This window comes from Halichoerus grypus, chromosome 13, assembly GCF_964656455.1.
Source record: "Halichoerus grypus chromosome 13, mHalGry1.hap1.1, whole genome shotgun sequence".
NCBI lineage: Eukaryota > Metazoa > Chordata > Mammalia > Carnivora > Phocidae > Halichoerus > Halichoerus grypus.
In genome coordinates this window covers 94,479,508-94,494,663 of record NC_135724.1, presented here as the reverse complement: position 1 = coordinate 94,494,663, position 15,156 = coordinate 94,479,508, and the positions used below count along the sequence as shown (strand labels likewise).

At 49.8% G+C, this 15,156-nt stretch overlaps 1 protein-coding gene across 6 annotated transcripts in view; it reads right to left on the bottom strand.

The window, feature by feature from the left end:
• SFSWAP (splicing factor SWAP) overlaps positions 1-10,557 on the bottom strand; it is a 69,471-nt gene extending 58,914 nt beyond the window's left edge. Inside the window, exons 1-4 of one of the 6 annotated variants that reach the window (XM_036108777.2) lie at positions 10,184-10,557; positions 7,471-7,640; positions 6,757-6,888; positions 2,508-2,593 (exon numbers count right to left, since the gene is read on the bottom strand). In XM_036108777.2, coding sequence (XP_035964670.2) covers positions 2,508-2,593; positions 6,757-6,888; positions 7,471-7,640; positions 10,184-10,401 — 606 coding nt within the window. In that variant the 5' untranslated portion in view covers positions 10,402-10,557. Of the gene's footprint in view, positions 1-2,507; positions 2,594-6,756 lie in introns of all 6 variants that reach the window. The other 5 variants (XM_036108778.2, XM_078061147.1, XM_036108779.2 and 2 more) reach the window with 5 other exon arrangements.
• Between the last annotated feature and the right edge of the window lie 4,599 nt (positions 10,558-15,156).

The window sequence follows — 15,156 nt, the reverse complement described above, 5'->3', positions numbered from 1 at the left end:
CAGTCCCTGGGGCTGACCACAGGGATGCTCCCTCCACCTTCCCAGTGGTGCTCCAGGCGTGGGGCACCAACACGACCCCGCACAAGCAGGCACAGAGCAGGGCACACCCAGAACCGGGACCGGGCGCGTGCAGAGCTCAGGAGGTGACCAAGACAGGCAGCCAGGTCCCCGAGAAGGGGACAGGTGGCTGAAAACACAATGTTGGGACAAATGGCACCAGGCCACATATCCAGGGAGAAACACAAGAAAACACACACAGAATCACTATGAAAAGCTAAAACAGAACTGTGAGGTCACTTTAGGGGGCCCGTGGGCTACGGAGCCAGGAGGGCCACCACAGTGTCGAGGACAGCACCAGCCTCGGCCCGTCTCGACTACCTGCCAACATCTGCCTCCCCGAGGGCCACGACTTCTAACTACTCCTTACTCTTCACACAAACCCCACAGACCCTATAATCATTAGGCTCTAATCCAAAAGCCCAGTTTACACTCAAGAACCCTTGAGTGCCTTTCTTTTTTTTTTCTTTTTAAGATTTTATTTATTTGAGACACAGTGAGAGAGGGAACACAAGCAGGGGGAGTGGGAGAGGGAGAAGCAGGCACCCTGCTGAGCAGGGAGCCCGATGCGGGGCTCGATCCCAGGCCCCTGGGACCATGACCTGAGCCGAAGGCAGACGCTTAACGGCTGAGCCACCCAGGCGCCCTGAGTGCCTGCTTTCTTTACCGAGTGGGGGCAGCCCCGCCGCACGGAGGCAGCATGCCCTCCCAACCTACAGGCCGCAAGTCCCGCTGCAAGCACCCCGTTTCACACCCCACCCCCCAGGGACATTGCAGTGCAAGCTGCAGACCACGAACTGCTGCCCCCAACTCCTGACACCAGGACGCAGGGAACCCTGTCCGGCAGCGCCCCGACAGCACTCAGACACGGTTTCCACAGAATCAAACCATTTCCTACTCAAGAGGCCGCTCTGCAATATCACAAGAAACTCTTTAACATTAAGAAAGCAAATTACCATTCTGCTCTCCAACGGGTATCGACTATTTTTAGCTCCGGCAGACCATTAAATAGCTTAGTGATGCTTACTCTGGCTGAGAATACACAGCCATTAAATATTTTAACAGAAAGTAAACAACACAATAAAATCTATTATACTTCCACGTTTATATTTACATAATAGTTTAAAAATAATCTTTCACATGAAAATAAATAAAATTCCACATAGTCAACCTTAAATAAAAGCTTTCAGCATTAAACATAGGTAAGGGAGCAACCCGTTTTTAATGGGTCTTTCACGTAGAATAAATAGCACGTTCCAGAACAAGTAGGAAGATAATCCAGAACAATACACAGAAAGCATATTAACACAAGTCTTAGGATATCAAACGTTCAAATGACACTTTCAGCTTTAACTGAATGCTGGAAACGGGGAAGCAAACATAAGCAGTAATTCCACTCAGCAAAATCCACATTTTTACTCCTACTTGCACAAAGACTGAGAAAGCGAAGGAAGGAGAGGGTGTGAGTGTGTAAGTGCAGTAAGGGACGGGGTGGAGGCTCTGCCGCCTGCCATCGACACACGAAAACAGGGGCCAGAACCTTCCACGAACAGTTTGGCCCCCTGTGCACCCAGAGGCTCAGAACCCAGGGCACAAGAAGAAATCCATGGCGCTAGAAATCCAGTCAGGAAAAACCACACCGAGCACCAATTTCCACCCCTCCCCCCCGAGTGTGCACATGCAACACTCCGACCGCTCCGGCCCACCACCTGCACGGCCACGGTCTTCTCCTGTGGAAGGGGGACGGGCACAGAAGCTGGTGTACGGGGCTGTCAGCATTCCAGGACAGCGCCGGGAGCGCAGGAGGCCCCCAGGGACACCCACTGCAGCTCAGCCTGAACCTCACAAGATGCAGCTGGAATAGCGGCGTGAAGGGAGGGTGAACCACTCAGCTCTGCCAGGCTCGAGCTGCAGAGCACTCAGGCCAAGAGGAGTCCCACCCAGGTTTTCCTCCTGAGTGCCAGGCGGCCTGGAGATGCCACCGGGCCTTCATCACAAGGGACAGGAAGCCCGGGTGCAAGAGCAGCAAAGTAAGGTAAAGACATTTCCCTTAAGTGCCCGCCAAAGCCAGGACAAAGCCACTTCCCTGCAAGCCACGCTGCCACGATTGAGACTGTTCTTATGTCTAAACGTGGCTAACAGTGTACCAGCAGCTCCCTCACCGCTCACTGACTCGGTTTCTCCATGCTGGTAAACGTGGGGGCTCAACTCTGTGACCTCCGAGAGCCAGCTCCTCGAATCTCTGATGCTCTGGTCTAGGGATTCTGCTGGAATTCCTCCCTTTTTCTTTGGAGGAGAATAGGTGGGGTGTGGTTTTGTCTCCATGAACTCACAGATCATTTGAAAGCATTACGAACTTACAGGGCCGTCATGGCTACGCCAGGGCTACCCGGTGCTCCTAACTCACACTGATAACAATGGGCAGTATCGTGAACACGAAGCACACGTACCAGCTCCACGTCAGGCGGCACGTTCAGCCCCAGAGGGGCAATGAAAGGCTCCTCGTTTTCCTCTATGTTTTCAGCCTCATTTTTTTCTGTATAAAAAGAAAATATAAAACTTCAGAACAATGACCAGGAAGGAAGGCGGCCACCAACAGTAAGCAACAGTGGAGGGACTGCCGCGAGTGCGTTCCCTGGTTCTTCACCTTCCCATCATCACCTCTAGAAACACCTTCCCGTCTCCTCTTCCGCTCCAGCATGCACCAGTCGGGTTATGTTACCAACCCCCCAGAGGAGGCTGCTGGGCACTGACCTCTCCTGGAGACCGGGCAGTGGGCGTCTCCCCACAACGTGCCCTGCTTAGCGGGCACTCAGACCGCGATCGGTTCTCCCCGCTCCCAGCTCTGTGATGTGTGTGTGTGTTTAACTGGCACTAAGACCCCGTCCGAGCTGTTTCTGCAGGAACCCCAGGGAGGCAGGCACAGCACAGGTGTTCAATGCCCAGATGGCGGGATGATTTCACCATCGAGTTGTAAAGCCCTAAAGTATAACTGCCAAGACTTCTCCACCCACGCAAATGACCTCCATGACTTTCCCATTTCCATCTACAAACAGCTCTGTCCACCGAGTGTCAGATGGGGCTCTGCATGTCAAAATTTCCTGAATCAGAAGGTACCTGCATACCTTGCAATCACTCAGGTGATCACCTACTTAACCAACTGAGCCACCCAGGCGCCCCAGGTGATCACCTACTTAAAAGGACACAGTGAGGGCACCCGGGTGGCTCAGTTGGTTGGGCAACTGCCTTTGGCTCGGGTCATGATCCTCAAGTCTCAGGACTGAGTCCCGCATTGGGCTCCCTGCTCAGTGGGGAGTCTGCTTCTCCCTCTAACCCTCCCCCCTCATGCTCTCTCTCTCTCAAATAAATAAAAATCTTTAAAAAAAAGGACATAGTGAAATGTACAAAAACCTAATAGAAAACTTATCAAAGCTAACATTACAAAGGATTTTAATACCTACTAGGTTTTCTGTCAAAAAAATAACATTAAGTAAACATGAAATCTTCATCAAAGCCAATGTTTCCACCACATGTGGTTTCCTGATGAGATGAACAATTTTGAACGTTTTCTATCAAACCTAATTCTTCTACGAAGCCAAGAAGGAACTGTAAGCAGGTTTCATCGTACCTAAAAACCTGGGTATTCTAGTCTGAGGAGATCCAGGTGGATTATAAATTCCTAAGTAAGAATTATTTAACACCGTCCCGCCTGTTTCTACTTACGTACCCTTATTCTCCCCCAAGAACCAGAGACTCACTCGGGCCTGACAGCTTCCTGTGATCAGCAGCTCCCCCGCCAGCAGCAGGGACCAAGCGGCCCAGCGCGGCTGGAGGACAGCGGACACCCTGCTCTGCAACAGGTCAAGCAGCAACTTCAAATCTCAGTCTCCTTGGGCACAGCGCCAAAGATGTGTTTATCAAAGTACAACATTTACTCTAGCTCCCTAACATGACAAAATGATGGAAATTTTTCTCTTAAACAGCCTTGCCATTGTGTGCCGCTGCTCATGAAGTAAAGGAGCCCAAATCAAGAGCTGTTTGGAACACGGAGGTTACACAGAGCTGCTCCGTCCTTACACACACCTTAATTTGCAGAAAAATAGCTTTAGTAGCACGGAACAAAATACAACCATTACAATACTCAGATTCAAATAAATTCAAATCCTCTTTTTTCATAAAAAAGATCTTTAATAACGATAAAAAAAACCCACAGGAAAATCACGAGAATCTGCCATGTGGAAGGAACAGGGGGTGACACACAAAGACGCTCACACCATGAAGCTTAAAATGCCCCAAAATGCCAGGACAATACAGCAACTTTGAAAATCAAGGAATATTTAAACCCATTGATGGCACTGGAAAACCAAAAAAGCCTTTTTTTTTTTAGTAATGCGACACTGAAGTAAAACCTCCCTGTCAGTGGTACTGGGTACCAACCTGAATTCTACCAAGTGGCATTTTACCTACATTAGCATCAGCGAAGCACAAATAGCCAAGATGTAAGTTTCACATGGGCCCAACTTTCATTAAAAAAATTAATCCGCAGGGCGCCTGTGTGGCTTAGTCGGTTGAGCGCTGGCTCTTCATTGCAGCTCAGGTCAGATCTCAGGTCCTGCGATCTGGCCCCGCACTGGGCTCCACGCTCAGCGAGGAGTCTGCTGCAGATTCTTCCTGTCCCTAGGCCCCTCCCCCACGTGCGCACTCTAGCACTCTCTCTCAAATAAACATATCTTAAAAAAACGTAATCAGCATATAAGGCAAAGTCCTGAGAATGTGATTACAGAAATAAAAAAAATTTATAAAATAGTAAAAGAGAACTTAAAGAGAAAGCACACTAAAACTTCGAAGAGAAACTAAATCACATTGAAATTCTTAAAATTCAGTAATTGTAAAGAAGTTTAATTACACAGAGACAATATCCGACACGTGTAACAGGGGTCAGCAACTTTCTGGACGTTGCCCGACGGTAAGCATTTCTGGCCACACGCGGCCTGCGGGCCAACTGCTCAACTCTGCCACTGAGCCACAAAGGCTGCCACAAGCCTGGGCGGCTGAGCGCCCATGAAACTTCAGACAAACCTGTGGTTGGGCCGGCGGTGGCAGGAGGCTGATCCCTAATCGAGAATGTTAAGAAATAAATATTATGGATTTTTCCAAAGCTGTCACTTGATCTTGCAAAAGACATTGGGCCTTTACAAATTTCCATTCTCATGTATGAAGTTATATAGTATGTACTCCTTCCTTCTGATCAAAAATACTACGTATTTAAAGCAGACATAATGTACGCAGTTCGGGAACAAACCAACAGAATCTCAACTATCCAGAACCCTAACAGAGGTAACTCACTGTAGATAAAGGAATGAGTGCTTACTTCTTGGACCTGCAAGAACATTTCCACTAGTCCTAACTTCTGAAGGCGTGAAACGCCGTAACGAGGCTTTAACGGAACAGTCTTTGCAGAAAGTCTTCGCAGGCCCCTAGGACACAGCTGGACAATAGTGACTGCTGCCCAAGAGGTAAAGAGCAGGATGAGGGGAAGGGCAACCAGGAAGCCCCTGTGCAAGACCGCCCTCCATCCCGTGGAGGGGGCAGGAGATCCCCACGCGGCCGCACCAGGCCGGGCGGACCACACTGTAACAGACTTGTCAGGAGGTCTCTAACTGGACGAGAAACCAATTAGGTCCCAAATAACTGTCAGCTCTGAAACGAAATCCCCATATGATGTGATTCTACTTTATTAAACATTCGTGTAGTTTCTAAAGTTAGAGTTCTCCTTCCCTTTAATATTTTTATTTATTTATTTAAAGTAAGCTCCACACCCAACGTGGAGCTAGCACTCACGACCCTGAGATGGAGAGTCACATGCTCTACGACTGAGCCAGCCGGGTGCCCCATACAGTTCTCCGTCCCCTTAAACAGAACGTCCTGAACATACTGATCTAGCCTTGAAGTTTCCGGTTCGTGTTATCGTTATCGATAGTTAATGTCTGATTACTATGCAAGACTGTAATAACTGTGCTCTCAGGGCTTACCAAAGTGACTAAGGGTATCTGTTCCTGCACTCGCGAGCCCAGATATTTTGGGGGCACTACTTTTTTATATTGAAAGTTCCTAGAGTTAAACCAGAAGAGTATGATCTTAAAATCTTCCATTTTATATAAACATTACTGCACAACACCGCACGGGTGTGTGTGTTGCGGGTCCTACCAAGTCTAACTGGGAGGTCTCAGGCTCGTCTCTGTTGATCAGCAAGTGACTTCACAGGCGTCCTGCTGAGGCTTGTCATTATTTTAGCTGTGGGGGGATGTGAAGCAGGAGGTTCACACGAGGGTAGTTAACGCCTATCCTGTAAAGTGACACCCGCCCGTGAGAACAAATCACCACGTGTATCAACTCATGTATCATCAGTTAAGAAACAAAGATCCAGAGTGAGTAATTCCAGTTACCCGAGTCAAAGAGAAATACGTGGAAGGCATCTAGATCCAATGCAGACAAGGGCCTGCATTCAGTTTCCACCTCCAGGAACACTTCATTTTCTCGTTTCTAGTTTGTTCTACCCTAAGACGGAGTTCCGCTAACGCTGTCTGTGTCACGGTGAGGTTCCCGTTACTCAGCGTCCACGCCCGTACCGTGAAGGCTGTGCTGCTACGTGTGCGGGATGCCGCCAGCCGCGTGTCACGCCGGCAGCCCCCCCCTCACCTCTCTGTTTGGAGGGCTCCTCCTCCTCTGTCGGCTCCGACGGGTCGTAATAGTCACTGCCGTAAGTGAATCCCACCGCGTTATAGCTCCCATCCTCCGCCAGCGCCTCACTCAATCGCTTGTATTCTTCCTCTTGAATAAAAATGAGAATTTTATTAACAAAAATGGAAACTTACTGAGAAAAATCTTACATATTTCTAAAGTTGTAGCTATCAGTAAAGCATACAACACACTTTTTTCAACCTCTTTTTGAGGCAAACATGTTTTTACAAATTCACACCTCACATCTAATAATATGGACTCTTTTGCCAGGACATGTTTACCACAGTTAGCAGAACACACGTCTTTTGTGGAAAATTTCTTCCTGCTGAGAAATTTGGGGATTAAGAACTGTATTAAAGATTGTTAAGGCAAAGACAAGAACATCAATTTTAGTTTATACGATACTGTTAAAGAAGAACAGTTAAAGAGTTTGGTTTTTGTTTTTTCAAATCCCAGTCTGCCCTCAAAAGCTGGGAAAATTCTTTGTGGCTCTATATATAAACTATCCTGAGGTCCTCTCAGAACGCAAAGACTCCTGTTTTTCCAATCCACTGGGTACTGTCAAGATAATATCAGAAAGAGTGAGTATAAAAAAATGAATGGGAGTAAATTTTAAATACTTAAAAAATTTTTAAAAGTTTGTTGCTTAAGTAAGTTTCTCTCGAGCAGTACCTTGCCTTGCCTCCTCCTCAAGCAAGTCCGTATGCAAGGCTAAATACCTCTCTTCATCACACAGGGCATCTACTCGTGCCTCCTCTTCAGAGAGCTGGTAATCTCGGTTCCATGTGGAATACTCAGCATCGTACTCAGAAAGGTCATGCAGGTGACCGCGCCCATCATATCTGTAATATGAACACGCTGGTCAATGGAAAGAAGTTAACGTCTAGGTTGGTTTGTGTGTGATGTTTTATATACATACTTACCGATTAAAACAAAGAAATAAAAATATTAAAACAAACATAAAAAATCTTCTCAGATTTATATTTAATTTGGCTAGTCATAGCTCACCTACTTTTAAACTCAAGTTATTGTAACAAAGTCTAAATTCCTTTGTATAATATGACAAAACTTGTAATTAAAGGTAAACAACCCTTTAATAGCATAAATGGTGCTCACTTCACTAGCAGTGCTTACCGTTTATGGTTTGCTCAACCATTCAATGCCATTTGCAAAAAAAATAAAAATAAAAATTTTTTTTTCTGAAAAGTCAAATATAGCTTACATTCACACAAACCGAATACATAAATACCTATCCGTAAGAACCCAACGGTCGAAATTTCCTCGCTTCTTTCTGCTAGTCCCGAACTCTCAGGAGAGATCTTCACCAAAGAAACTTGCGTCCATTGGAGGTAAAATCTTGGCTAGGCTCGCCCCCTAGCCACTTGGCTGAGGAAATAAGTGCTGGGTTATGTGATAGAGAGACACACATACATAGGAACAGTGACATATACGTGCAGTTTAAGGAGGTTCACTGGAAACAGAGCAAAACTATTAGCAGGTGCAGTATAAATATCTTCTTCTAAACTTTATACCCCCAGGAAGTCACATACGTTAAGACACATCCATGTTTTTGTGCATGGACCAATAGGCACTTTAGCCAAATTAGAAATAAAGGCACTTTTTGCTATACCTTTAACATAAAGATTCAATGAAGCTGCTGTCGATGTGCAATATCAAATAATAAATGAGTGATTCAGAAACACTCAGATTTAGGCTTGCAAAGACAAAGAGAGACAAACAAAAGTCTGCCTGACTTTTTAATGCTGACTTTTGTAATGAGGACCAAAAATTACTTAAATAAAAAAGACATTTACAAGAAAAAAGGCCAAAATTCCAGAGTAGCCAAGTTATTGCACTTTATTAAATTTCAAAATTATTTTTGATGTAAACCTCCTTAACTTACAAATGTAGATCATTATTTGAAAATATTATACATGTACATGTGTAGCGTTTGCTCCCCATTAGTTTTGGAAGACCTCACTCCAATCATGTACAGAATGATATGGAAAACTGCATAAAGAGCTCAGACTTCATCGCTTACCAAACTTTAATAATAAATATCACAAGTAACACTTTGGAAAAGCAAGCTGCCTAACAACTCAGGCAGCATCAATCGATAGAAACTATGGTTTAAAGGCACAGCGTGTTTGAGCAGAGCACGGAGCGTCAGGTCCAGACCTGCTCTGGCAACCCTCCCTTCCAGAGTCACTGTTCTCTAGATCTAACTCCAAACGGCAACGTCAGGGATGGAAAAAGGCCTATTTGGTCATGAATGTGTCCATTCTGGCCAGCTCACAGGTCATCCCTACAGTCATGTCCCAGGGCTTTGCAGAATCCAGCTTTAATCAAACGACGGGCTTCCTTCACTCGGAGACACTATTCCACAGTTAAATGGTTGGTCATCGTTAGCTTTTCAGTCCGGGCCCCAGAAGCAGAGTTGCCAAACCGGCAAAAAAAAAAAAAACCAAAGCAACAAACAAGAACCCCAAGGAGAAGGAAAGGGGGCCTGAAAATATGGGGGGGGATGGGAGCAAACAACCTACAGCATGTAATGCTGTCCTTTTCAAACCAAACATCTTTAGAAATCCCCCACCCCGGACCCCTCTGCCCAAAGCGGCTAAACACCCGCAGGGCGATTACCTAAAGCAGGTTTGATTTGAAAAGAAACACATCTGCATCCCAGTTCCACCCTTGGGTTTTCAGAGACCGTGAAACCAGCCCTAAGAACACCACCTCTGAGAGCAAAGCCAGCGTCTGCCCGGGTCAACTGGCTTCCAACTGATCGGCAAATTCACCCTGGGTCTGAATCAAGTCAGAACACGTCAGATCATCCCAGGGTGGGGAGAAGGGGGCTGGCGGAGTCAGAAGGTCATGCCGGCAAAACAGGGGCGCTCCACAAGGAGGGCGCGGGGGGCACACAAGTTTCAAGGCTAACTCTCGGGGTCCAAAAGGTTTTCTAACAGCGCGGCCTCAGCGTGCGATGTCTCGGGGTGCCCTCCCACCACGCGGAGCTGCGGGAGCGCCGCGGGCAGGGAGGCAGCGCACGACCCCACGGGAACGCCGGTCGGGAGAGGCCAGGGCACGGGCAGCTTCCGCCGCGCGGACCGGCCAACTGGACCCAGCGACCGGGCTGAGGGGTCGCGAGGGGCTGCAGGAGCAGAGACGATCCCTCCGGCGACACACGCGACTCCAGCCAGTGTCTTAGGGCGGGTTTCACCGTCCCCCTCCCTCCAGAACCAGGGGGATGTAAGGACAGAGGAGGGGGTCCCCCAGATCCCCGCTGGCTCCACAAAACTCCTGCTTAGTCCTGGCCATCAAGTCAACATCAGACGAAATCAAGCGGGCGAGGGAAGGGGAGGACCGGCGGGTGGGGGGAGGAACCGACCTGTCGATGAGGATCTTGTGGTCCCCCATCCAGGGGATGAGGTGCTGTCCCTGTTCCTGGGCCAGGGCCCGCTCGTCATCCCGGAACAGCTTGCAGGCATAGCCGAAGACCAGCAGCTCCACTCGGTTTCCCCCACCGCCGGCACCGCCGGGTCCGGCCTCCTCTTTCGCGCCGCTTTTCCTCTCGGTTTTGGCACGGCCTCCGCTCGCGCCGTACATGACAGCGTCCCCGGCGTCCAGGCTGGTCCTCTTCTGCGCCGCGCGGATGTCCCCAATGCCTCCGCCTGGCCTACCCCCTCAGTCAAAAGCGCCGCATCCCGGCCCCAAACTCGACACGGCCGCCATAGCGGGCAACAAAATGGAGGAAGCGCAACTTCCGGCGAGGGGCAGCCCTACTTCCGGCGAGCAGGTGCGGCAGATTCGCTGCTCTTTGGAGCCGTTCGAGGCGCCAGAAAGTATCTTGGCTCTAGCCTTCTGCATTCGGAGGCCTCGCCACGGTAGGAGCTGATGTAATCAAAGGACAGAGCGTGTGTAGGTTCGCTTTCTCAGACGGTTGTCCAGGGCAGTGGCGAAAGCGCGGCGCCGGATTGCGCGCTACCTGCATCGGGCCGGCCGAGTGCGCGGCTCGCTGGGGCGGCCCCTCCCTGCGCGCGTGCGAGGTCTCCTGGTCTTCGCTGCCCCGGCCAGGGTCCGGGCCGAGGACTGGGGGGTCGGGGGCTGGGGGCTGGTGGACCAGAGGATTCTGGGGCTGGGGAGCTCTTGGGGCAGAGGTCTGGGGGCCCGAGGGGCCGGGGAGCTCTGGGGCCGGGGGGCGGGGGGTGCCGGGGAGCTCTGAGGCTGGGGGACCAAGGGGCCGGGGAGCTCTGAGGCCGGGGGACCAAGGGGCCGGGGAGCTCTGAGGCCGGGGGACCAAGGGGCCGCGGAGCTCTGAGGCTGGGGGGCTGGGGGGCTCTGAGGCTGGGGGCTGGGGGGCCGGGGAGCTCTGAGGCCGGGGGACCAAGGGGCCGGGGAGCTCTGAGGCTGGGGGCTGGGGGGCCGGGGAGCTCTGAGGCTGGGGGGCTGGGGGGCTCTGAGGCTGGGGGCTGGGGGGCCGGGGAGCTCTGAGGCTGGGGGGCTGGGGAGCTCTGAGGCCGGGGGACCAAGGGGCCGGGGAGCTCTGAGGCCGGGGGACCAAGGGGCCGGGGAGCTCTGAGGCTGGGGGCTGGGGGGCCGGGGGGCTAGGGGTTTGGGGGTCAGGCCCTGCCCTTTCCAGGGCAGTCGCTTCACGTTTCTGAGGCCCTGGTAACTTCTGGGTCCTGGGGATCGCGACCCTCATCCCGTCTACCTGGGAAGGTTTCCGTAGCAGAAACCGAAGGGCTTAGTAAGTCGTGAAGCCCCTCGCCGTAACCGGGCTTCAGGTTCCTGGGACTCGTGTGGGAATAAAGTAGTCGAGGTTGATGCAGGGGGCCCGGTTCTGGGAGACCAGCCACCTGGATGTGGGCTGACTGCTGCTCGAGTAGGTTCCCCCGGGGCCTCGGTTTTCCCACCTGTGTTTTCCGTAGGAGAGGGCACCTTGTGGTCCAGTCTAGAGTTTCGGGCCAGACCGCCCAGCGGCTGGAGTGCAGAAGCACTGCCTTGGGGCCCAGAGCTCTCTTGGTGCGGGGCCCGAACTGCCAGTGAAGTAGATGTTCTTCCCTCCAGCCCACGTCCCTTGTCCATAAAGTACAGCTCTTTCTGCTGTAAGGTTGAGATAAGGTAACGTATGTGAAGGGTAGTAGGGTTTTAAAAATTAAGCCACGAGCAGTTTCTACCTCAGGGCCTTTGCTCTTGTGATTTCTTTGGCTGTGCCACTCTTCTGGCTTTTTCTGGGCCAGGCTCCGCATCCAGGTCTCAACTGTGGGCCCTTCTCAGCCTGGCTGAAGGTGTGCACACCAGGTAGAATTTCCCGCACTGGTCCGCCCTTCCTGGGGCCGATCTGCCTTTGGAGCACTCGCTACCACCTCACGTCACATCCGTATATAGCTCTCCCCAGTGTTCGCTTCAGGAGAGCGGGGTTTTTGTGGGTTCACCTGCGCATCCCCAGTGCCTGGGCTAGCGCCTGGCACACAGTCCAAGTATGGATTTCTGTCTATAGAATGAACATGACCGAGCCATTGTCCTATCTGGCTCTACAAGCCTGCCTTGCTCCCACCGAGGGGGCATACTGTAGCGCTCTCAGTTGCTCAGTAAGTCCCACCTGATGCTCCAGGCACCTGCAGGTCTGTTGGGATGCTGGGTCCGCTTCGAGCTTCTCCTGGAGTTCAGGGAGCTGGGTAAGCCCAATGCTCCCAGCCAAACTCCTCTGCTCCTTTGACTTCAAGGGGAATCTGGAAGCCTTCAGACCCTGTGCAGGTGGCTTTTTCAGCCTGGCATGGGATTTTTGAAGACCTGGGTTGCACTCCTAACCCTGACTTCAGTTCCACTGGAACTTTGAGTTCTGTCCTTTCTGAGCCTCTCTTCCCTGTAAAGTAGGGACAGGACAGGACTCGGTCCCTCAGAAAGCTGCTGGAGATCTTAGAGCTGATACACAAGGATGTCCATTCCGCCCTGAGTGTGTTTTCAAACAAAAGCACTGAAGCGTGTGTGTGGGGGGGAGGGGGGTCAGGTGTTGAACTGGCTCGGTGGTGTTTGAACTGAGGGCTGCAGTCCACCGCTGCCGATGAAGTCAGTGTAGAGGCTCATAACCAGCATGAAAACACGAGGAAAAAGTCTCTCAATTGGTTCTGTGTATTTCCAAGTGAATCTTAGAATTAGCTCGTCCAGTTCTTCTGTGGGTGCTGGGCTTGCCTGGGGAGAGTTGGCACCTTCTCAATGTTTACTCTCCAATCTGCTAGGCATACATCTATTAAAAAGTCTCTCAACGTTTACTAGTTTTCTCCATAGGATCTTGAGCATGTTAGATACATTCCTAGATACTTCACTTTTTGATGCCATCATGATCCCTTTTAAGTCCCACTTGCAAGTTGTTTGTTGCTGGGAAGACAGTCTTTAAACACTGATTTTGTGTTCGGCTGCCTTGCTCAGCTTCATTATTTCTTGTTCTTTATCTGTAGATTGGTTTGGATTTCTGACCTGGACAATCATATGGTCTGTGAGTGATGCCGCTTTGCTTCTTCCCAGGCCTACCCTCGTTCTGTCCAGTCGTTCTTCCATTCTCTCCCCTCATAGCCTGAGCGCCTCTGCTCTGACGGAGGACACACGGGCGTCCTGCGCACCCTCACCTGTTCCCGGTCTCAGCGTGAAGGTTTTCCCACCTCCACTGTTGAGTGTGGCTTAGGGTGGAGGTTCTCGGAGACTACCCTTTATCAGAAGAACGTTCCCTTGTATTCCTAGTTTGTTAGGTTTGTGTGTGTGTGTGTTTTAATGAAAGGAAGTAGAATTTTATCAAATGCCCTTTTTGCACTGAGATGATTATTTGATTTTTCTCTTTTAATCTAGTAAGTGGATTACATTGATTTTCTAATGTTAAAGTAACCTTGAATTTTTCAGATCATCTCAACTTGGTCATGATATTTTATTCCATATATACATTGCTGGGTTTGATTTGCTAACATTTTGTTTAGGACTTTTTGTTGTTGGGAGTGGGAGAAGACATACAGTTGACAGAAGTGCAGAATATGTAAGGAGCTTGTACGAATCAATAAGAAAAATTAATTAAAAAATGGGTGAGGGGCGGGCGCCTGGGTGGCTCATTTGGTTAAGCGACTGCCTTCGGCTCAGGTCATGATCCTGGAGTCCCTGGATCGAGTCCCGCATCGGGCTCCCTGCTCGGCAGGGAGTCTGCTTCTCCCTCTGACCCTCCCCCCTCTCATGTGCACTCTCTCTCATTCCCTCTCTCTCAAATAAATAAATAAAAAATCTTTAAAAAAAAAAATGGGTGAGGGGCACCTGGGTGACTCTGTCTGTTAAGTGTCTGAGTTTGGGCTCATGTCATGATCTCAGGGTCCGTGGGATGCAGCCCCATGTCAGGCTCTGTGCTCAGCGGGGTGTCTGCTTGAGATTCTCTCTCTCCCTCTGCCCCCCACCCACTGGTGCGTGCATTCTCTTAAAAAAAAATAATGGTGAAAGATTAACAGACTTTTTATAAAAAAGGAAATGTAAATGACAATAAACACGTGGAAAGGAGTTTAATCTCTATAAGGGAAATGCAAATGGGATACCATTTGGACCCCAGAGATGTAAGTCCCAACATGAGTAAGAGTGGGTAAGGATGGGGGGCAATGTACACCTTCATAAGCTGCTAGCAGGGTGTAAATTGGTAAAACCACTGTTTGGTTTAATTTTTATTCTGTTTATTTGTTTCTTTAGTTTGTTTATTGCTACAACCACTGGAAAGCTGTTTGTCAGTAGAATATCTAGTGAAGTTCAGTATACCCCGTCACCAGCAATTCCACTTGTCCGCGGACACCCTGATGCGGGCCCGAGCGCGGCAGGAGACCTGGACACAAATGTTTATGGCGTCGTTAGTCGAGCGGCCCCACACTAGAAAGAACCCGTGTCCATCAGTAATAGAATGGATAAGTCAATTGCAGTATGTTGATAATACATGATGGGGTATAATACAAGGAAACGGGCCACAGCTGTAAGCAAGAACATCGATGAATCTTGCAAACAATTTTGAGCAAAGGAAGCAGGATAGAAAAGTGCAGACAGTGTTTGCGTTACTCTCATGATTCCACTCATAAAATGCAAACAGATGAAATTCACCTGTAATGTGTAGGGGTGCATGCGTGGGTGGTAAGATTAAAAAGAAGCAAAACAGTGTTAATGGATGACCTGGGGGGCGGAGGCAGAGGGTCACCCCAGGACACTGCATTTGCTTTGCCGAGCTGGAGGGGGGCGCGTCGCTACGTGGGTGATCAAAACTGTCAAGTGCCTTTTTCTCTAATGGCTTTAAAAAGTAAAAAGGACATCTCAGCTGTAAGTTGTTACTACTTTCTGATATTTTAAATTCAG